Source organism: Branchiostoma lanceolatum, chromosome 17, assembly GCF_035083965.1.
Source record: "Branchiostoma lanceolatum isolate klBraLanc5 chromosome 17, klBraLanc5.hap2, whole genome shotgun sequence".
Lineage (NCBI taxonomy): Eukaryota > Metazoa > Chordata > Leptocardii > Amphioxiformes > Branchiostomatidae > Branchiostoma > Branchiostoma lanceolatum.
Window position 1 is genome coordinate 15,388,409 of NC_089738.1, and position 24,596 is coordinate 15,413,004.

Below are 24,596 nucleotides of genomic sequence, written 5' to 3' on the forward strand. Positions count from 1 at the left end.
TGTAAGACACAAAGCTTACTAGAACAGTTACAGGTGCAATGGGTTGACTTGACTGATACTTTTTAAAAGGAAACTCATTCTCCAATTGTTCCATTAGACTTACCTGACTTATGAATATCTCTTGTACGAGGTTGTTTTCTGGACTCTGTGATAGAGCTGGAAAGTGAATGAAGCTAGTGCGTGACGAGTCGCCGGAGCAAGATATTTACGGACCACTGCTGGGAACTAAACAACTGCCGCTTGTTTGTGAGTCAGAAGCGATTCCGTTCCGAGGTTATCTTGAGTACGTAAACATCCCCAGGACGTCCTCTCGCGGGGGTGGTGGGCGAGACGATCGTTCATGGGCAAATATTTTTGGCATAGCTCAGGAAAGGACAAAAATAACATGCGTTTCCATGCTCTAGAGAGAAACGAAGCTGTGTCAGCTAATCCAATTTTAGCATCACTCCTAACCAACCAACCAACCAACCAACCGACCGACCGACCGACCGACCGACCGACCGACCGACCGACCGACCGACCGACCGACCGACCAACCAACCAGCCAGCCAGCCAGCCAGCCAGCCAACCAACCAACCAACCAACCAACCAACCAACCAGCCAGCCAGCCAGCCAACCAACAAACCAACCAACCAACCAACCAACCAACCAACCATTTTTTTTTCAAAACTACGACAGTCTAAATTGTATGTTTAACGGCAAGACAGATTTAAGACAATAGTTTGTACATGATGATATTGCAACAACTCTAACCACATGACCACCTTGCCAACGTCAGTAAATGGCTCCACAAAGGATAAAAGCAATTGGTACAAGTGATTTTCGGTACTGATGCTATGCAGGGTGAATAATATTAGCAACATAAAAAAAACGATAAACCATTTAATCAGCCTAAACATTCCAGCCAGCAGAGAACGAAAAGTTCGCGTCTGGCAAAAGTATTTCTTTGGTAGAAAAATGTTGGGCTATTCTGCAAGGTGCGTTCTCCAGAAGAAAGAGTCGACCGACAGGATAAGAAGCTGCAGTACCTGGAGATCCGCCAGAAGGAGCCAACGAGACGGGCAGGTGTCAGGATCGCCAAACCCGGACAGAATGCAAAATATTATCCGCATACACAAATATTATCAATTTTCGGTAATATCTTGAGAAACTGAATCTTTTTGAGCCAAATATTCTACAGAGTTTGGGCTCCTGTGAAATTAAAAAAAGATGAACCCAAGGACGCCAAATGTTGTTTTCTAACCCATGTAGAATGGCAACCACCAAGAAAAACAACAGGTAGATGTGGGTTATAACATGCATGTACCAGAAATCACCACATGTATTATGCATTCTGAGAATATATTCATCATTGACATTGTAGGAGTTTGTCCAATGTGAGAGCACAGTCCTCTTGAAAACCCATGGCAGACTGCCGGCTCTGTCTCTCCTTTGTCCAGAAAAATACCCTTTACGGTCACAGATTTCCTTAAGTGGAGTAACCTCTGAGAAATTAGACCGACTCTGTGAAAGCTGCACTTCCAATGGGGGTTAAAAAGCGCTCACAGGTGCATGGCACTGGAACACGGTCCCGCTGTAAACCTAGCCGCAGATTTCGCACGCCCCCTACCCACAAATACCCATCCAGGCGTTTCCCTTACGCCGTGAGACAAAAGTCACCGCGGCGACGTTGTTGTTGACCGAAAGTTGACGCCGGGTGACATTGTTATGACTGTAATGTTACGCCTTTATGTTTCCCGGTACGACTGTTTGTCTACGTGTTGCACGTTCCGAGCGTCTTTATGTAAACAGGCAACACATCATTTACAGTAAGCAGAAGCATGGCATCGGAAGATTGATGCTTTGTATGATATTAATCCTTCGTAAATACCGTAAGAATCCGTTGTGTTGAAAAGATTCTATAAGAAGAAGTGTATCGGTTTCTGGCTTTAGCACAGATTCTATGATTATGGAAACGTTTCAGGGATGATATGACACTATCTGTACGGAAAAGTTGTATAAGTAATAAGTATCATAAATATTCTTTTGAAGTTTCTGACCAGAGAAAAAAAAACGAAGGCAATTCTAGATCTGTTGGTCTGTGAAACCTCTATACAAAAAGGCGTCTATTCGAGAAGCTTTCCCACTTCTTCAGCCTTGAAAGTAGAATATTTTTCGTGTATTCGGCTATTCTAAATACCACTACCCAAGTTTAACATTATCATTGCCATGTACAGTCAGCGGAATCAGGTGGTATAACCACTGTACTGTTCGTGTACACGGACTGGAAAAAGAACCAGTATCTAACACTTTCTTGGGCGGCTCAAAAGTATTTTCTTCACAAAGCAAAAGACGGACAAAATAGACAGTATGATTAAACGTTGTCGGGTGGCTACTTTGAACTTTTGTTTTCTTGTTATCTCTTTAAATGTCGCAGTTATTACCAATCATGTCTTGTACTGATGGCCTGCTTTTAACTTTCCAACCCGCCCGATTACTAAGTAATTGTATCTTGTGCAGTCGTGCCCATTCCAGAAGCGTGGCCTGGGTGTTGTTGGTAACGTTCTCGCATATTTTCTTGCTTTAATATTTATAGTCGGTGTCATAACTCGTTTCAAATAACTACAAAATCATTGCAATAGAAAGGACATCTTTGTGCATCTCTGTTTTCAGACGAGCTAAGAATAACAGACGAAACTGTATCTCCTGTGCCCAAGCGCACTCAGGTAGTGTATATATTACCCGGTGGGATCGGAACAACAAAGGGGGAGGGTGTCAGATGTGCGGGTAGAAATTGCCGGCCACTCCGTCTTTTGTTGGCAGCCAAATCAAAGATGGAGACCGTGAGATAAACACTTCGTGTTCCGGAGATAGTGGAACGAAAATGGCGATTTCCGAAGGTCGAAGAGAGACGAAGACATCTCCGTGAGAAGAAGAGGAAGACAAGGTGAGGTGTATCATTCTTCTGGCATTGCAGGTGCTTGTATTTTTCCTGTATGACGCTGAGACAAACAGCTACGGGTAAGAAGGAAAGCTGTACTGATCCTGACTACCAAAAGATATGGACCAAGTCATAATCTGTTACGTGTCATAGAGAACATGGTTAAGGTATGGACGCAGCTGGTTTACTCAACATCGTGCATCTCAACCACTCTCAGGAGTAGACAAGATAAAGGAAACTTTACATAGACTGCATTGTCAGTCAAGTGGGAGGGGTGTAAAACATTGCACATTGTACATATGAACCTATTCATTGAAAAAGGAGTCATGTTCACAATTTCGTACTCGTTAGACTTACCTAACGGAAGACCTAACGTTACGTGTTACTTCGAGTTTTGTTTTTCATCAGTTTTGCAATGAAATTGAGCATTGGAACTTGAGGTTGTTAGTTGAGACAATGAAAGTCTCTCTTCAGACGTAGTTTTTTTCGTGACACAGACACAGCGGGGGTGACCTTGAAATTTACAATACACACAGTCGGTCCGAGCTTGATGTTTGACATCTATTAAGCTAGTGTTACAGCTGCGTAGAGTAACGTAGCTACTTAAGGTTCGGGCATTTTACAGAGACATGTCAGCATCTAAAGAGCATGTCCTCTTTCCCAACTTTCGGGTCAATTTTAGGTCCGTTAAAGAAAGGAAACCTATATATTCCTGTTGTGGTGTCCAACAAATAGGTATATTTTAGACCTCTACTTATAGCAACGTTTACTTGTGACGTTAATGATATTCTTTGTGCTGAACATGACACACGTGTCATCTCCAAGAAGATGACGGGCGGAGAATCGTTCCATTTTCTAAAACCGGCTATCTTTTCTGACAGTCTTTAGCCTTGGGTAGCTGGCAAGCTGGCCGTCCAGAAAACTTCCCGATTTTACACCCAAACATCTGCTTGGAGATTAGTATATATGATACAGTTCGTTGTACACATATTAGTTAGAAATAGACGTGCATACCATGCACTAACTTATACTTTCTTAAAGACAGGTATAGGTCAATGTAGAATTACTTAAGAGATCTTGAAATGACACCTTACAACAAGTGGCACTACTTTGTAGAAACTCCTCCTTGCGGATAGTGTACAGATTGCATGTTGATTTGACCGCATAATCGTTTTGTCAGGATAATATGTTCATCATATATAATGGATTATCACAAATGGGCAACTTCCTTCGAATGTGATAAGGTATTATGATGATCATTATACACATTGTAAAGAAGTCAAACTTTGACTTGTGTTCCATAGTCAGCGGACATGAAGGACGCCAAGCGACTCGCGGAGGTAGTGCAGAAGCACCGCGAGCTGCTGGTGGCGGAGTTGGAGCTGACGAAGGTGCTGCAGGAGCTGAAGGGACACGAGCTGCTCACCAAACGCGCTCTCAGGAACATAGAGGTCAGGAAATTAGTATCAAAGGTCATCTGTGTAGTACTTGTACATCATGGTAAACATTATGAAAAAGAGTTTGGCAAAATTCTAATAGCTGCTTCAGGACACGAGCCTCTCACCAAACGGGCTCTCGGGAACATAGAGGTCAGAAAATCATCATCAAATATCTCCGTTGCTACTTGGTATATGTCTACCTTGAATGTTCTCCTACAAGATCAGTCGATAGGTACCTACCAGCAAAACAATTTGACAAAATTCCTGTAAAAAAAAAATAGCGAAAATCTTCTACCGGTCCATGTCTGTAAAAGGCATTAGTATCTTCACCAGGGCCCATCACCTGTCACAAAATGGGGCGGGAGCCGATACCGACTTCCGATCGTTTTCTGGTCCTAAGTTATCACGATCAGAAGAAGATTAAAGGACTAGTCGAAAATGTGGTGAATCTGCTATTTTGTGTTAACTCTAGGATACATTTGAGGAAATAACAACATAAAGGGAGGAATATTCTTTTTGTCAGTGTTGACCAATCATGAGAGCGGTACTGCAATCTTGCTCTGCGACGGATATCTTCATTGACAATATCTGATTGTGTACAGCGGCCAATCGCGGCGCGAAACGTAAAACATGAATCGATGGTTCAAGTCCGATGTATAGGGGCCTTGATACTTGAATCTGATGATATATACGGACCATAAGAAACATAGCAACTGAGAGGGTGAAAGGGTCATTACACAAGCACTTTCGTCGTTCTAAAGTACTAACCTGAAGAGACTGAAGGGCCACACAAGTAGTTTTTAGTTGGTGAAATTTCGCCAGTTCCAAACCAAAAGGCCCTAGCCTTTAACCTTGTTGTTAGAGTTGATTTTCTTGAACCCACAAGGTACATAATGTACAAGAGCTAGCGTAAGCAAAGCAAACAATTTGGCACATAACCATTACAATCATTTTACGACAGTGTATCCGGTTTGTGGTAGTACGAAATAGAGAGGCATTATGGGTGAAGTGTGAGTCGGCACGCGGTCAGGGGTGACAGCACTTCAACTGTGGCTCCCGGCGATATTTACGTTACCAACACAATAACATCCGAGCCCAGGGGGTTACCAGCTAAATACATTACGTTAGAGATCCGTCCGCAGCACAAAACGCTTTTGTTCGTATCACTCCGCGTTCCGCTCGGTTAAGTGCCAGGTAAGAGTGGCTAAGTACTTACTCTTTTTTCTAGTCAAACTCATGTGTCTAGAAGTAGAATTCATTAAGCAATAAGCTTGCTCATTATAGAAGATATGTATCTTTTTTTTATGCAATTCTGGCTGAAATATTGCTAAACGTCATAACCAGGTTTTGTACGTCAAGGCAACCTCCTTGGTCAAGGAGACTTACTGTCGTTGTTAACTTTAAGGCGCGTTCACAAAGTTGTATTTGATTTTCCGCCAACCATAAAAATGTCAGACATACCCTTTAGAAATAATGTACCTTGTTGTAACATCTCACAAAATAAAGTAGCTATTTCCCTCAAAAGAAAGTTAAAACGACGATGATGGCGAAGATTGCTCAGAATATAGCATCTGATATACGCAGATAGGACTGAAAGAACAAAACAAATGTATATTTGTACAGAAAACACTGGTATTTTGGAACGAACCCTCCATTTCCAAAGTTGAATCAGTCCGTCCAATGATTGATCTTCGTCCGTTTTCTTAACTCCCCGCCAAGTTGAGCGGTGCCAAGATTAGAAACACTCCAAGTCGTCTTAAGTCATCAAACGGACCTTGTGATCGAACCGTTAATAGGTGGTCATGGTGGCGTTCTAGCCCAGTCTGGTGTTGTTAAAACTTAGGCCCAGCGACGGGAGCGTATTCACATAACTACTCGCAGAATTAGAAGGTAAGACATCAAAATTTTCACGTCCTTCCGTCTAGTTATATCCGTTCTTTGAAGAACAAAAAGGACATTCACGCCATGATACCGAGCAAGTACAGAGAGAGGGGTGTGTGCAGTCTACAAAAATGTAGTGCTTTGATAATCAAACCCTAAACAAGCTGCTCACACAAGGTATGGCATCATGTCCCTTCCTTCCGTTTTGATATTTGTATCCGTTCTTCGACTAACAAACAGCACATTCACGAGTATGTATACACAACAAACAGAGCAGGGTAGACCTTAAGCTTGAGAGAGAGTCAGTCGGGTCCTGTTGATGGAATCGGCATTGACAGAATTTGGTGCTAACTAGTAAGTTCAACATTATTTGTACGTGCGCTTATATTTGTGTTTCAAGAACTTCTACAGTTGATATGGGATAATGAATATATACTTGTAAATGTTTCAGCTTTGCCTAAAGAAAAGCACAGGTAACAATTTAACTGCACTCTAATTCTGCCAGACCATGCAATCTATGCCATAAGGAACCTACTAGCTTTCCGAGGGTAACCTCTAAATGCTGTTTGAAATTACGTTTCCTTCGAGTCATATTTTCATTTTTGCGCTATCAGCTACCTCTATCAGCATGTATAACGTCAACATAACTGACGCCGGTAAGTTACAAATCTTATATAAAAGATCATCCAAACAGCTATCTAGCTTTGATTTACACTAAGCAAGTTGGTTAGTGATGCATCTTGACTCAGATCAACGTGTATTTCAAAGTGTATAAAATCTGAAAACAAAATAATACTAATTTGTTTTGTAAGAAGCGCATGATTCTTAACAACCTTACAGGTGAATCAAACTGTTGATAAAATGGCCATCGCCAAAGTTATTAAGTAAACCGAGACGCCGAGGAAAGGTTGAGGCACAATGGCGACAGTATCAGAGAACAATAGGCAGGAGTGGGCATTGTTGTCCACGCAGGTGTGACCGTGGTGACTGAATGTCCAGTGAAAGTAGACAGGTAATAGCGGCATGTTACACAGTAGGTGGTCAGCTAGTAGTGACACAGGTGTGTTTGGTACGTTCTGGTATCGTTTTTCATGGTTATGGAGGCTATTTTCGACCGGTGCTTGCTTGCTTGCTGACCGAGCCTACTGGGCCAACCTAACTGCCTCATAGCTCATGTGTCGGACGACACGGGAGCCCCTAAGTCTAAGTTTAAGTCTTGCTTGATTGGGACCATGGAGATAGAATAGGGGTGAACATCAGGCTAAGTCCATTATAGAAAACGGCAGCTACCCGTGTATTCAATAGTCATTTTTTGGGAATGATTTGATTCCGCAATAAATATCTTAAATATCATTAGGAACATGCTCAGTCTATTGTACATGGTCTGTCAGTCAAACGATTTATGCCAATACAAGTTTTGACTCAATAGCTATCTGAATGCTGACGACCAATGATCCTATTGAATACTGGTTGGCACTTTGGATACTGCCATTCCACCGATAGATCTGTTTGAAGGTTACCTATTTATTTATCATTTTTATTCATTGAATTTTCAGACTGCTGGATGGCCCATTCAATTTTGACAAATTGATTTTCAATGGGGCCCAGACTGCACAAAGGTAAAATAATCAGTATAACAAAGAAAATAAACTCGTTACTGTAACATAAATAACAGAGGATTGCCTTTTTATCGGCCAATTGTGCTCATTGTGTTCTTTCATACCTTCAGGGCGCCGCCTCGAGACAGCGCCAGAATGAGGCGTTCCTCCAGGCCTTGTTGGAGGCGGGACCGAGCGCCTTCCAGACGTTCTGTGACGCCCTGGTACGGACCAATCAGAGCCGACTGGAGGGACTACTGAGGGCGGAGTCTCCGGCGGGGTCGTCTGGCAGCCTGACCAACGGGGTGGACTCACACGGTGAGCGACGCGCACTTCGTCGAAATTAAATGTACTTTTGGGTAACGGTATATATGACATTGCATACGTCGTATGCAAAATTTGTGGAAAGGATAGAAAAGACATCGGCAGTTATATTAGGTTTGGATACCAGACTAACGTCGTCTGCAATTTCATTTGGACGGTGGCCCACAGGTCCATTTCTGAATCATCACCTGAGCAAGCTTCGTCACCCATACAGACCATTTCGTCTCCTATAGCTACGCAAACCATTTTGCGGGCTGCACCAGAAAAGTTTGATGCGCTACACTGGAGAAGAATTTCGTAAGCTTCGTGAAGGAAATTTTGCGGCAGTACGATTTTGCCACAGTTTTCCTCAGCACGGAGAATGATAGTCGTCGGTGATGTAGAAGTTGTCCTTGTGGGCCGCCGTACATGCCTGTATTATGATTTGGAAACTGGACCTGAGAAGAATATTTGCTCCATATTTGGTACATTGTAACATCTAATGATCAGTATTTTTTGCTGCCGACACCAAGCTGTCCATATTCGCGTATTCTTCGACCCAGACCCAACTCAAGTTGTTTTTTCTTGCATATTGCAGGAGGTTCAGAAGACGAGAAAGTGCGCACGCCTGAGTCCCCAGACGACGTAGAGTACAGCTCGGCTAGAAGGGTAAGTTTGAGACCCGCGTCAGTCTGTGGATACTCTTTGCTTTGTCGAGATAATCAAAGGAAAGGTAGCCCCCATAGCAGGCTCTCTGGGCCTCTTTTAATGATACACTCAAGTTTTGCTAGATGATCATGAGTTCTTTTCGTACTGGGTGTTTTGTGCAACCAAATGGATACGTTTTGGCTACACAAACGACCCAGTACAAAAATAAGTCATCAGCAAAAGCTGCTATGGAGGCTAAAGGAAAGGAATGACAAGCGTTAGTTACACTAATCGACGCATTACTTTCTTCATCTAATCATGTGAAGCCCAAACCATGCCAACTCAAACGTATAAACGTAATAAAAAGCACAATACTGGGATATTTTTTACATGAAAAACTCGGTCCCTCGTATTACGTAATTCTTACAATACAAGTGTAACTTCAAAAGCCGTCCGGCAGGTTCGAAGTTCATGTAAACAGGACAAACACAGAGATTTCAAGTAGCACTCAAGGTGTCACGCGCGCCGAGGTCGCTAGGCGCGCATAGCAACGGCCGAGTACTAGTGGACGCCCATGTTTGGCTTGTCCCACACGGAGAATACAAATAATGGGGGGAAAACTTTAAGCATCCAAAAGGTAAATCTTATATTACTTATCATAGTTGGCAAGATATCTAAACGTATCGTAAGCATATTCGGCAAACGTTTGACATCAAACTAAATTGTCAAATAGTAAACTGGACTAGCATTTTGAACAAATTAAATATTTCATAAGCGAACGCCATGTACAAATACAGATGTATAGAGTTTACATTGTAGTATGATTGTACCGCCCCTAAATCGACCCAAAAAGATGAATTACGACCTAACGCCACACGATTCAAATTCAGCGTCTAGGACGTTCCGAGGTAGGTTGATGTAGTTCTTATTAATGATATAATTGTAAGAAACCATCTATTAAACGCTACTACATCTTTGTGCAAGACTGCAATTTGGTCCCTGGCGATCTGGCTATGATCGCATTAGAAATAGATTATGGGTTTACTGAGTGACTCTAAATGAACTTATCCTTTTCTATGACACAACGAAACAAACGCCGTTGGAGATGTGTATATCTTGCTCTCGCTTAGGAGCCGAAATAGGCTAGTCTTAATTTCGAGTATACTACGTAATATATACCGCCAGATAAGTTGAGTCTTTCTAAAGATGGCAAGTACGTGTACTGAACATTGTTCTCAAGACTTCGTGTAGTCTGGGAGAAGTCTGTTAAGTTGAACGGTAATCAGCCTCCAAAGAAGGCTTCGTCGCTGGGCTATTTTTTTTTTGGGGGGGGGGGGGCTTTCTTCTGACTGCATATCAGTTTTCTGGTTGTGCCGGGCTCATGACAGCCGCCAAGCCCAGTAACCAGACTAAATCTCCATCATAGCGGCCCGCCCAACTTCGGGCGGACGGGCCCGTTGTAGACGCGCACGGCCATGTTGGCGTTACACAGACTATCCAGTTCGACAAAAGTCACAGTTAGAAGCACATAATTAAAAGAAAAAAAAGACGAAGTGTTATAGAGGTTAAACAGTTTTTTTGTCTGTGACGTAAAACGATCGCAAACATGTTGTATATGTTGTATACAGTTTGTTTAACAACCCTGAATATCATCGCCATGACTGCAACGTGACAAAAGTCTTCAGGGGGTTCACGCGTTGAACGTCTGTCGCACAGACACCGAGCTTCGGTCGTGTGGTGCTCGCCAGAAAGTCGCCAATTCTCAAAATCGTTTTTTTTTGCCTGAAAATCTACCCTTAGTCTATCACACTGAATGGGGCTAATTGACTTGCGATCGCGCGAACGTCGACCGATCACGCTAAAAATCGCACGATGATCGAGAGAGCATTGTGTGTATTACTGCCGAAAATGTTATTTAGAATATCGTCGTCCGATCGATTTTCCTTCTGTGTGACAGGGGCACGGTTAGGAACGCGCTAGCCTTCAGCAGGCCTTCCTACGGGCGCATGGATCGTAGAATTCGGCAGAAAAAGGAATAATTAGCCAGTAGAGTCAGTCTACAGTGACGATCACATTCCGCTTAACGGATCCTGCAAATGAAACCCTTGCAAATATTTCCCCTATAGCCGCCGTAGTCTGGTAGAGACTAGAAACATGCTGTCATGTCCCAGACAATGGCCCCGCACATAGCTGGTGTTACGTCTGGTTGTTGTGTACAGAGCTCTTATAACCGCGTTACGGGCATCACGCCTACTCGATTCGTGTTCATGTGCTTACACAGGGCTGCTTATGTATACTTAGCAATTCCACCGAAAACAGCAATGTGATCTTACAAGTATACTTAACAATCTTATTGGCATGCTTAATAAGTTCATGGGTATACCTGACAACTTTACTGGTAAATACATCCTTACAATTGCAATAAAGGTATACCCGTAAATATACGAATGAAATTGCATCACATATATCGCTAAGCGTAAAAAACGCGCACTGTATTCATTAGAATTGCCAAACAACCTTAAGCACCTTGTTACTGTTGCCCGTAATATTCACAACGCAAATTATGATGGAAGGAGGGGATATTCTTCGTCAAACTTTATCAGTGCATCGTTTAGACATAACCTTTAAGCCTTTCCAATATCTCAATCCTATCACAGTTTGTAATGAAATATTCATTGACTTTGGTGTGGTGACATTTAGAATCTGCTGACAACGTTTGAACTTGCCGTCAGATGACAACTTGTAAGTTTCACAGATCACTGGTGAAAGACAGCGGATACTGTCTGAAACGTCAGACTCGGTTAGCGATTTGTATGATGTATTTTGTACCTGGATTTCTAACCTTCATCAACGTATATAACATACAATACAACCCTTGGATTTGTGAACAGGCACTGTACCACGAATATATGATAAAGCACCCTTCTAATGTTGCATTTGCCTTTACAAAAGCACGTTACTGTAAAAGCTACCGGGATAAAGAGTTTGATCCGCTGTCAAAGAAACAGAAGGCATGCCGTAATTAACAGTAATGACGAATAACGTAATGACGTCAAATCCCTCATCCTGGTGGCTTTTACTGTAAATCACTTTTTCAAAAAGATGCATGTAACATTAGTAGGGTCCTTTATTCGTGGCACAACGCCTGTTTACAAATCCAAGGGATGCATGGTATGAATTAGCAGAAAACGTAAATGTTGACAGCAAATTTGAAATGTCACAACACTGATGAATATTTCATTACGTACCTTCATACCCAAAAGAGGACGGAGATCTTGGAAAGGCTTGAAGATTACCCCTGTGTCATGCATCAATAAACTCGGACGAATGATATTTTTGTCCGGACAAGTTATCTAAACAGCACACAATAATCGCACCCTCCTAGAACAACGAATATGACCATACTGTAATCTAGACATAATAGAACATGAACACAATTTTGTAGTACAATGTAGACTATACAATAAAGAAAGAAAGAGTTGAATTTTTATACACTAATGCAATCTATGTTTCCCTATTTCATACACCTAAGTAATATAGAAAAAATGTCATATTTCTAATGAGTTTAGACAAACCTTCTGTTCTATACATTTCCACCGTCACAAAGAAGCGAGGAGAAGCCAAACTCACTTACTGGACTATATACTGCTCATACTAGCTTGACAATGTATACATGTATCTGTAAACTGTTCTTTTGTTGTGACCTGTATTTAACGCAGCGAGCTTAGATTCATACAATAAAGGTTTTCATTCATACATTCATTAATTCATCTATAAGAAGGCAGAAATGTCCAGCCAAAAAGCGTATTCTCGCTAAACTATAGTACTCGTGCCAGCATGACAATGTGTACATATATCTGTAAACTTTTCTTTTGTTGTGACCTGTATTTAACGCAGCGAGCTTAGATTCATACAATAAGGTTTTCATTCATGTATTCATTCGTTCATTTATAACAAGGCAGAAAACTCCAGCCAAGAAGCGAATTCTCGCGGCTGGTCAATATATGACCCATTTGTTAAGCGTGGTGGAACCTGGGCTGACCTGTGGCCTTAAGACAGAGATTAGGACCCCTTTATTTCCCTTTGTGGCCGGTTTAACCCATGGTATTAACAACATCAGAACACAATAGAAACATGACGACTCCCCTGTCCAGTATCCTTTCCATAACAAACGCCCTTCGCGACATTCCTGTGGCTCGTAGCCGGCTAGCTAGTGCTTCCCCTGGTTACATGTAAGAGCTATGTATATATTTTCTTGCGTTTGCCTGTTGACGTAGAAAATCACTACTTCTGGGCTAGACTGATTGTCATTTGTATTATCACTGTTGTGTCTGTTTTTGATGTACCTGTCCGTAAGTTTAAGCGGGGAGGGGGTGGGCAAGTGATCTTGTTCCCTTGTATGTTAATGTTGATGTGACAGTCGACTTTTGCTCATTGGCTTGGGCCGCTTGGCCGTGTGTAGCTATACAGAAATGATATTTAAAAGATAAAATAATATCATTATGGCTGAAATTGCTATGGGTAAAATTTATATCTTGGATTAGACTACCAAATGTAGTGAAAACAAGTCATTGGCAAGAAGATACTTTAACGGACGCTGTCGTTGCCGTTGGGAAGCAATTATGAGGTTAGCGTATATGTCTGACATGTATTACCAGTCATGATGTTGTATAGCCTATGTCATAGCTATGGCGCAAATGTCTGGCAGTTTGCAATAGATTTTGCTTGGCGCATATATTGTCACATAAAACAGAAAGCGTCACAAGGAACAGTTGAGAGAGATTGCAAGTGCATCAGGGCAGTGCATAAATGTACTTTGAAAGCCAAATGAATTAAAAATGTAAAGTGGATTGGGAATATTATGAATGTATTTGTATTCTATCTTCGTGCAGCGCTCGTCGACTGCTAGCGACAACAGTGGCAGGTACCAGACCATTCAAATCCCGCGAGATCTCAGCGACTTGACCGGAAGTACGTCATCGTCGCTCCAGATCACGCCGATCGATGAGGTGTACCTGGAGCAGTCTGGGGACGGCTCAATAACTCCCTCTAGCGGACGCAGGTGAGCTGACAGTTTCATCATATAGGCTGGTTCATGATTTGGGCTGCTTATTATGCGCAGTATGATGCATTGTGGGTGACATATCACAGTTGAAAGACACGCCAACACGTCTGGACATGTATCAAGCCTGGTACGAGACCTTCACCTTTAACCTCAGACATACGCACTTCAAACCACGAACTGGCTTATTGCCTGGCCAGTGGCTGCTCAAAGTGTCCAGCGATGTCTGCAGGTGGTTTCTGCGACGCCCCGGAAAACGCGCCGTAGGACACTTAAAAAAAATTCTGTTTCTAAAATGCATTAGTGACGGTGTCGACAGCGTATAGCGATCATCTGGAGCAGCTTTGAATATTTTTTTTTGCGTACAAAGCGTTTAAAACTTGGGTTTCTCCGCAAGGCTTGGTGTTGGTCTCACACAAATGTTGTTGTCTTCACAGGTCGGTTTTCAGTGAAAATGAGGTCCTCAGGCGAGACAACCTGGAACTGCAGCGGCAGCGGGACCTGTTGAATCGGGAGATCCAGCGGTTGATGGACGAGAATCGTCGGGTAAAGGAAGACCGAGACGGCATCAGACGGGAAAAGGACAAGTAAGACCAGCATATTGAAATTTCACAACAGCTAATGGCACTGCAAATACGACTAAGTCCTTATGCCTATGACGCGCGCGTGGTAAACATTTCTATGTTCATCACTGTTATTAGAAGAAGGGTGAAAGTAATACTGAAGGTTTTTTGGTTTGTGATTATATAACTTCATCCACTTAATCCAAAACATACGACACATGGATTACCAAAGTTTCGGTCGTATTAATCGGCCTACATCAGCTGGATTCAACACACTTTTTTTGACGCGAACTGACCTTCCGGATGTATGACGTCAGGCTCATGAGTGTGTCAAAGGTGCCCCGAAGTCGATACCTTCCGCCGTCACGGTGCAGTTGTCGACTAATTCGCTCCTTGAAAATTTCTTGCCAGGTTCTGTTCCAAGGAGTACGACGCAATAGAGAAGCTGCGGGAACTGAAGGACACGTACCAGCAGCTGAAGGAGACATATGACACGCTGCGCCGCAAACAGAACAACGTCGAGTTCAAGGCCAGGAAAAACGGCAAGGTACGTCATGCATTTATGTGCACAAGTTATGGGTTTCCGCAGACAGAACAATGTCGAGTTCAAGGCCAGGAAAAACGGCAAGGTACGTCATACATCTATGTGCACAAGTTATGGACTAGCAGTGGGTTGTACAAATGCACACAAGACAGGGTTTAACATACCATGTTTCAAGTAGGACAGAAATTATATTGTTAGCAGTTATAAAGTTCTTATTACTAGAAGATGCACGTTATTTGTTGGGCTCCTAGCGACTTTCCCTTGTACTTCAGTGGAACTTCCGGTTTTTATATCTTCTGTTCTGAACATGCAATTGTCTTGATTTTTGGGTAGCAGATAGTTTTTGGGGCCGGGAAGAGGTGGTATAAATTTGGGTTTATTTACTAGCAGCTTAAACGTTTGTGATATGTAATTGTAATGAAAAGAAGAAACTATGTTGTTAAACGCTTATTCTAGGTTAACAACGAACTGCGGCGGAAGCTGGCGAAGCTGGAGGCCAAGTTCAAGGAGATGGTCCGTGACGCGACGGACCGAGGGGTGCAGACTGAGCACAGCGAGCAGGACGTGTTCGAGCAGATCAAACGGTCAGAGAGGAAGCTGCGGGACTCTTTGGTAAGGGCACAAAAATTAAGATGATTGTTGCTAGCGAGGCCAAAACAGTTCGGAGTCTCTAGCTATTCCAGTATTCGGCTCTGGCAAATTTTCGGGTGACTTCGGTATTCGTTCGTATTCTTTTGTAATCCTGTTTCAGCGGACCGAGTACACATGTACAGTGTGTGTTTCATATGCAAGTTATTATTCAGCGGACTGAATACACCATGAGTCTGTGTATGATTCTCGGGAATCTTTTAGTGAACTGAGTACACGTCTAGTGTATGTTGCCACAACAGCGATTTCAACAAAAACTTACTAGCCTACCACCTGTGAATTAAGCTGACATCCGGGAATACCAGAATTCACGGCAGCTTTCATAACGATACGTAAGGATTCAATGATAGTTGAGGAAAGATTAAGGAAATCTTTGTTTGCCATTTCAAAGTTCGGAACCATCGTCTTTTTCTCCAGGACAAGCAGAGCCGGATGGAGACTCAGATGAAGGAATCTGAAGCCGAGAAGGAGAAGTTTCGGCAGACAGGGAACGCCAAGCACCGCGAGCTGCTGAAGGCGGAGAGGAAAACCAAACGTCAGGACGACATCATCCGGGCACTTACACGGGAGAAGACGGAGATGGAGGAAAGGCTCAAAAGAATGGCGGCACAGGTAGTCATCTTATTAACATTTTCATTTTTTTTAGAAAGATTCAATATCAAAATGTGATGTCATTTTTGTAGGGAAACCTAATCGCTGAATTTCTTTGTCACACTGAGACTGAATCGTGAGATGACAAAAAGTTATTGTTGGAATTCACAACCAGCAGATTCAAACACTTCTCACATAAAAACAGGTAGCTATCCTGACAACATTTCCATTTTTCAGAAACCCCCGATCTCTTCATTTAGTATTTCACATTTGTAAGACAAGTTTGTCGCTGAAGTTCTTTTCTATATTGAGATTGACAGTCCAGACGACAGTTTCTTGAGGTTCACAGCCTGCAGATTCAAACATCCCTAACATTATGAAAATTGCGTCCGCCCCCGAGGCATTGCCAAAAAGCCTGCAGTTTTCTAGGTAATGATAGTAGCCAAGTTTCTAGAATCGTTTTTTAAGAGTGGTTCCATCAACAAAATGGTGTGGTTCTTATCCGTGGTAGGGCCGCATTCACTTGTACATTATACACACTTGTACATATAGAATACAACACGGGGTATTCCGTATCACCCGAGGTACCAGCCCGACCGCGGGTCGGATCGCCCGACGGCCGCGGCGCGCTCGAAATGCGTTCGAAATATTCTATGGAAGCCTGTGTGATAACACTCCCGAACCCTATGTGATCCGGATAGTTATCACACGGTCCGGAACACCCGTATCAGGCCCAGGCATGACATAAAAGGCCATATATAATGTACCACAAGCACAAGTGAATGCAGCCAATCCCAACCATCCACAGCAACGTCATCCAGACACCAGCGACCCCTGGCGAAAGAGCACGATGCGGCCGTGTTGAGTTGCCACGGCTTGTACAGTTCAATGCATAATGCTCACCGCACCACGTATATGTGTTCTGATTATCCCTTCTCTATCGGCCACAGGTGGAGTATTACAGAAACGAGTGCAAAAAGCAGAAGGACAAATCTATCATGCGGCATGACAGCCATTCCAGGATGATCTTCACGGAGGCCAGTGGAATCAAGTAAGAACAGTTTGTCGCATTCTAAATCGTTGCGCTTCAGTGATTAAAAGCTATATCGTTGCTTATACCAAATTTGTTAGTGCAAATGTGTTGAATGAAAAATAGCATTATCTTCGATTGTTAGCCAATAAGCTGTAACAATGACACATTACAATGACACACTACAATAACACACTACAATAACACACTACAATAACACACAAGATTTGTTGAACCTGCTGTTCGACAAATCTTGCTCGCCCGTGTCACGGACGAAAAGCTGTGGATGCTACTTGAAACGTCTGACCGTTTCCAAAATCATATCCAGCTGCTTGAGCAACTGCTATTTGGCGAATCTTATTGCCTCAATGTAATAACACACTATTAATTTTTGTGATACAGGTTCCACCAGGAGACTAACCGATCCGTGCTGAAGCCCAGCAACTGGCACGCCTCGCACTCAGGCCCCCACAAATCTACGCACGGGCATGCGCACTCCGCTCCTGCTCATGGCCACACCGCTCCGAACTCTCCTCCGACCCAGCCTAGAGCTGACACCGGCGCGGAGCCAGGCAAGGGAAGCTCACCTGTGGACGTCACAGACGACAAAACCAAGTCCCCGTCCGCGAAGAAGTCTGTACGATTCTCTGAACACAACGAAACATTCCACATAGACACGCCGCAGTCCTCTCCACAAGTTACACATAAACAATCAGGAGAAGCGGCAAGTGCTGTCACTAAACCTCCCGTATCTGCTGGACAACCCAAACTGAGCCACAGTAACTCATTTACTAAACCAGCAGTCACGAGTTCGAACCCGTACGGCAGACCAGCAACGGCTGCTCATCAGAGCGGTCATTCCTCTGTAAGTCCGCCAGGGGGCGCTAGTGCACTAAACGGTATAGGCGCGGCAAAACCGGCGACACCTTCACCAGGAAATCCTTACGGAAAGTCAGCATCAGCCGGGTCCACCCCCAGGACAAACATGTTTAGCAAACCGGCGTCAGCCAGTTCAGCAAGCACAATACCTGGAAAGGGGAATGGTCGACTTGCATCGAAAACGTCAACAGTGACCTCTAGCGGCTACGGACAGAACCGCCCGTCCACGGCTGCGACGAATGGTGGAACGCCCAAACCTTCCAGTGCTAAAAACATTTCTTCTATACAAAACAGGAAAGGCAATGGATGATAGAAACTGGACACTCAAGCTTTCAATGTATATTTAATTGTTAAATTTTCATGTGCAAGAAGACATACAGTATAGTACGATGTAGACTTTGTGACACTTCAGATTAGTATCAACGTGCAAATCTTAACATGAAAATCTTCCATACCTTTATGTTTCAAAGTGTCCCTTAAGTATGCTTAGGTGAACATATTAAAGATGATTCTCTATATCATAACAGTGTCAGTCTCATCCTTAACTTGTCTAGTTAATTTCATTTACAGCAAGTCGTTGGAAGCCTCTGATTAACCCACATGCTCCAAGCTTCCCAAAGTAACTGTATAACAGAAAATCTCCGATTCACATATCAAATCTACATCATTATGTCCCTAGGAGATTAAAATCCGACCATCACAATCCTACTATCTAAACTTACGAGAAAGGTATAGCGCAAAGACGACTTCAAAATTCGTGCCAACAAAATATCAACTTGTTAGCAAGCTTCTGTGTTGGACAATATATAACATACGACTAGTGCTACAACGTTACATCCCCTTGTCAATGATACGTCATATATGTTGGCCCAGTTCTTGTTTTTTCCAACAAACCAATTTATCGCTAAAGAGAAAATGAACGACAGAACTTCATACTATACACGATATTCTGTTATATTGTATTTCTGATGTTACCACTATGTTCTCAACAGTGCACATTGCAGTCAATAATTGACGTCTGTGTTCTTACCACAACTTACTACTGGTACTTCTTTGCGGGGGTCATGCCCTTGTCAAACTCGTCAGCTTCGATGTAACCGTTGCCATTTGAATCTACCGAAGTGAACCAATCAGCGGGCAGACTGCTGACGTCAATCTCCAGCGCCTCCAGCAAGACGGCGGCCTCTTCCACAGAGAGCCTCTGGTCACCATCGGCGTCGTACTCTTCAAACACGAGGGGAGGCAAGAACTCTTCTCCCAGAGTTCTTGATTAAAATAGACAAGATAACCTTCATACGCGGTCACTTTTACTTACTTCATCATCATAGTTCTTACTTTTTAAAGGGTTGAAGCATACACAAAATTCAGCTTTCGGCTTTCACTATCATATCATATCGTATCATATCATATCATATCATATCATATCATATCGTATCGTATCGTATCGTATCGTATCATATCATATCACATCATATCATATCATGCACTTTGTCAGTCATGTATTTTCCACTTAAACAAGTTTCAGACTTGATAAGTTTCTTTAATGTGTGGTATGGGCGGCCAGTTCTTACTTGTCATGTGTAATAGAAACGGATTACAACAATAATGATTGGTCTCTTAGAATAATTACAGGACAAACACTGAGACAATAAAATCTGCCCATTATTCTTTAAACACTTAGGCATCATCTTGATAGTTAAATATTGACGAAATATCGGATTAGAACTAAAAATAAAGGACAAGGATACTACCTCTTCTTGCCCCTGCAGCCTCCATCACAGTTGCAGCAGAAGATGTTGCATTTTCCATGGCCACAGCAAGGGGTAGGCTGGGTAGAAGAAAATGTTTCACAATATTTTAACAATGAACATTTATAAAGTTGCAACATTTCTGAATAGGTATAAAATCAGAGGGGATGGTGTGGATGGTTTTGGATCTGTCGGTAATTACTCAGTATGATTCAAAATAACTAATTCGGAAGGAGAACCCCATGACGACTGCGTGTGCACTTGAACTTTGAAAAGGTAAGTACCATCACTTCTCTTTCTCTCTGTGTGTGTATGCGTAAAAACGACGAGTTTTGATCTATGTCAGATGCTTCGGCTTTTTTCTTTCGACACCCTGCTTGTGACTATCACGTTTTCGAAACCTTATCAAACTTTGTCCTTTATCTACCTAAGCTATATTTGCAACAGATATGAACTCTGAAATGCTAACCACTCACATTTGCATTACATCTAACACTGCCATGTACATGTACATAGCAGCATTTGAAGGATTGATGACTAGTGATTGACCTAGGGCATACCCGTTGATGAATATTCACCATCATGAAATACTACTGTAACAGTTCTTACTACTGCTATAGACTTATCAGTGCCAATGTTACCATATCCTAGGTATCGTATCATGTGATAAGAGAACTCCAAGACAGAGAATTCGTCTCGAAAGCTCCCCAGAGCAATCTTTTTTATGTTGTGTATAATGCTTAGATGTTTGTCAAAAAATATCCTAGGTGAGTGCGGAACTTACCTCCGTCCCGTCCCCGCAGTACTTGGTACATCCCGTCTTGAAGAAAAGCCAGCGCACGGTGCAGACCTTCTTTGTATGGTCACAGCACTCTGCATCTGATGGGTCCATGGCGAGGAGGAGAAGCCATAACAGTACTACCGGCCAGACATTCATGGTGATCTAGACAGTACAGAAAAATTGTGTCGACCTACATTCAGCAACGTGCGAAGGACAAAATGAAATCACATGAAAATCAAGGAGCTATAGAATAACGCTCTTAACGTTAGTACTTTCTTAAGAATCCATGAGTCGCAAGAGGGAAATGTCATCATACCGATTTTCTACGATATACTTCCCCTTTTAAAGACCAGACTTATCCAAGAGGACCTGATGTTTAACCTGAAACAACACCAGTACTAAGTCTAAGTAGACTCCAGTCATTCTACGTAATTATCCTATTCTTTTAGTAGTAACTAACAGTGGACTACATACCCAATGCTCTCTGCCTCTCTGCTAGGCCTCTTGACTACTAACAGTGCTAACTGTTGCCCTCAGTTTAACCTCCTATCCGCATGTGCTTTGTATGTCAATACGATATATAAATGTGTTGAGGTGTGTCATATATACTACGTCCGAACTTAAAGTCGACATACATGGATGAATCATTTAAAAATGGCCAAAGTAAAAGAGCACAGATACAAATATGTATCAGCAAGCAAAGACAGGGCAGGCGGATATTCTGTTGAAATCATCATCTAACTACCACGCTTGGAATTTCCTCTGAAAAGTATAAACCTTTTAGTGATGTTCAGTACATAGAGTGACTTCTAAAACTCCATAAACCGTACATCGCTTGAAATGAAAAAAAAGGCAGAAAACGGATGCTTACCTGTGTTTGTATATTGTAGTCACTATCACGAATGGGCACATCGGCCAACGACAGACTTCTCACATGCTTTGCATTTTAAAGAAGCTAGACCCCAAAACAGACCCCAAAAGTGCTTTGCAGTTAATAGCGAAAAGTCATATAGGTCATTGGGTGCCCAGTGAATGATGTACTTTGGTAGCGGATGTCGGTGACTACGGATGAATAACAATGGCGGACCATTTTCACCATCAGGGCGTACTTAAATGTCGGTATTACTAAGTTGACAGTGAACGTTAAAGTCAAACTCCTAAACACGAATAACAAGTCCTATCAGCTGTTTATAGCAAAGACTTATTCAATCCTACCCACTTCACCAAGAATCATCATATACATGTACAAATAACATTACGATGGCAGTCACCAATCTGTAACCAAATATTGTGGGGGTTTTTTGGCGACGCCTCAGGGGCGAGCCAAATTTTTACAAGATATTGTGTGCAGATTGCAAGAATTCTAGGAATTGTACAGGAATGTGAAAGTCCATGGGACGATAACTCAAGAATGCCTGGATGTATTGTCTTCATATTTTGTAGGTGGGTAGGTCTGTGTGAGACCTTGTAATGATTGGATTTTGGGCCCCCTAGCAACTTTCTATGGTACTGCAGGGGAACTTTCACTTTTCAAATCTCGTCTTCTTAACATGCTATAGTCATGATTTTTAAGTGGTGGATAGCTCTTTGTTAGGAAAATATGTCCTGTAGATTTGGACCCCCTAGCGGCTTTTTTGCAACTGCAGGAGCTGATTTTGACTCAAACTTTGAAAGAGAATAACGCAAGAAGGGGATCATGGATCATCATAATTTTTGGTTTGTAGATAGCTTAAGTGATGATTTACATAAGCATATGCCAATTATGCAAATCAATATCTGATTTGCATAATTAATGAGGACAGTTAAATCAGCTGCATTCTATTATAGGACTCTCATACAAATGCCATATGTAACTGAGAAAGAGATGAATATCGATAGATATCAATTATGCAAATTGATACTTAATTTGGATAATTAATTACAAAATACTATAAATCCATAGTGGTAAATGATGGGGATTTTATTTCTGCACCATTTGGAAGTTAAGTAAATGTGGCCACTATAAGACACAAATCTTGCATAGAGGGCCTCATTTACATAATTTATGAGGAAATGGTACGATATTTTTTTGTGAAAACAAGATTTTCATACATTGGACAACTTGTGTTATTTTGGTGAGAAGGCCGGTGATCGACTGACATGATTTATGCCGAGATTATGCGAGGTCCTTATTTGCATGTGGGATAAAAACGAAAACGTTAACAGAGACCACCGTCGCCATGGCAACATCTTTTTATGTTGCCAATCTTGTTCAAATTGATTGCTCCTTGGTTAGAGAAGGCTACAGGGGTAGTTTGAGGGACTTTCCATGAATGACCCCAGCGTTCCCCGCCGAAGTGGTGTAATGTTACATAAAAAAGGCATTAGAAGGAACCCTATACAGGGTATTCAAGGCCGGAGGAGGTTTCAAAAGCACAGTGCTCAATATATAATCATACATAGAAAGGGGGAAATCCAAGTGAGCACATGTTGACGCGTTAACAAGAAAGACGGAAATTAAAAATGACTGACCGCGCGCAGACTAGACTCAAGTAGCAGAAACGTTAAATGTTATGGGATAAGGATAGAAAAGACTTTTCCTGTCAGAATTCGTAAGAGAGTTCTTAACAGTAAAGGTGCTAACATGCGGTTGGCAACATTTCTCCTTGTGTTCACTGTCGTGGTTTGCTTTGCCCAAGACTCGCGAGCCTCCAGGGAGGGGGTGCCGTCGTTGATCACCACCACCACCACCAGTGAACTGTGCTTGGGGAGTTTGGGGTTCCTGGCCTTATAGAATACTGTACTTACAACCTAGCCCTCTTCTTAGATACCTGCTTTGATGTGTAAACACTGCAAGAACGTTGCACTTTTGACCTGTGTTCTGAAATCTTCTCGACCACATGTATATGCCTATGATTAAGGTGGGGTGTGATTTTTACAGATTTTCCTGCATGCATCTCTCACCATTCACAATATTGGATTGTTATTTTCACCGCGATCCCCAGCTAAAAACACAGTGATTAAGAGTCAAGTCAAGTCAAGTCAAGTTTATTGCACAACAATTGCATCAGGTACAATGTACGGCAAATAACATGGAATATTAACAACTACGGATTATCTATACTAGTGCACTAACCTAACATCATTACTCGATACATAAGATAATGGCGTGATATATTTCACGTTATGGCACGGCTTCTCTTTTGCATAGCATTATATATGAATTGGCCTAGGTAGACAGATACAGAGTCAGGACATGACAGAAGTACATTAAATATTTCTCTACTTGTTCCAGGTAGTGTTATTTCCTTCTTACATGTAATCATCAGTCTTTTCCTTTCTTAAGATGAGACCTGCCGTATTACCGAAAATGTCTCTTTAGGGCTCGCAGACTCGTCGGGTGAGCTGTTTTTCTACTGTGGGAAGCCCCCTATTTGTTTAGAAAGGGTAAAGTAAGCAACTCCGACACTAAAGGTATGGTGGTGCAATAACAGGTCAACATGACCTCAATGTTGACCTCGTCAGCTCAAGTGGTTTAACGTTACATATCAACAAAAGCTCTAAACGAAAAAACAAAACAGGGTATTCAAGTATGGTGGGCTTTTAAAGAAGCAGTAGTGTTTTTTTTTCAGTAGAGAAATGTGCATTGAAGGTGCACTCGTACTTCACGGGGGAGTAAAGGCTTTGAAAAGGGAGGGAGGAAGTTGAAAATACTTGACATACGCATAACAGGCCTGACTCAAAGTAGCCAGAGCCATTGAGGGATAGAAGAGACTTTTCTGCCAGGATTTGTGACGGATTTCGTAGTAGTAAAGGTACAATGATGCAGTGGGTAAGACTTCTCCTTGTGGCCGCTATCGTGGCTTGCCTTGTGCAAGACTCGCAAGCATGGGGACGCCGCCGCCGTAGTGGGTCACCGCCAGCACCAGTGAACTGTGCCTGGGGAGTTTGGAGTTCCTGGTCGTCCTGCTCTGCACCCTGT

The 24,596-nt window shown here is 42.5% G+C and overlaps 2 protein-coding genes across 2 annotated transcripts; one reads left to right on the forward strand and one right to left on the reverse strand.

The window, feature by feature from the left end:
- Positions 1–2,550: 2,550 nt before the first annotated feature.
- LOC136423198 (tropomyosin-1, isoforms 33/34-like) lies at positions 2,551–18,454 on the forward strand. Its single transcript, XM_066411268.1, has 11 exons — positions 2,551–2,926; positions 4,225–4,371; positions 7,970–8,156; positions 8,740–8,810; positions 13,682–13,851; positions 14,289–14,438; positions 14,826–14,961; positions 15,415–15,570; positions 16,024–16,218; positions 17,148–17,248; positions 17,630–18,454. The coding sequence occupies exons 2-11, from the start codon at positions 4,234–4,236 to the stop codon at positions 18,414–18,416; spliced, it is 2,091 nt and encodes a 696-aa protein (XP_066267365.1). The 5' UTR covers positions 2,551–2,926; positions 4,225–4,233; the 3' UTR covers positions 18,417–18,454.
- On the reverse strand, positions 18,431–20,794 carry LOC136423199 (uncharacterized). The gene is made up of 3 exons (XM_066411269.1): positions 20,639–20,794; positions 19,858–19,934; positions 18,431–19,371 (listed from the first exon to the last, which is right to left on the reverse strand). The coding sequence occupies exons 1-3, from the start codon at positions 20,789–20,791 to the stop codon at positions 19,146–19,148; spliced, it is 456 nt and encodes a 151-aa protein (XP_066267366.1). The 5' UTR covers positions 20,792–20,794; the 3' UTR covers positions 18,431–19,145.
- Between the last annotated feature and the right edge of the window lie 3,802 nt (positions 20,795–24,596).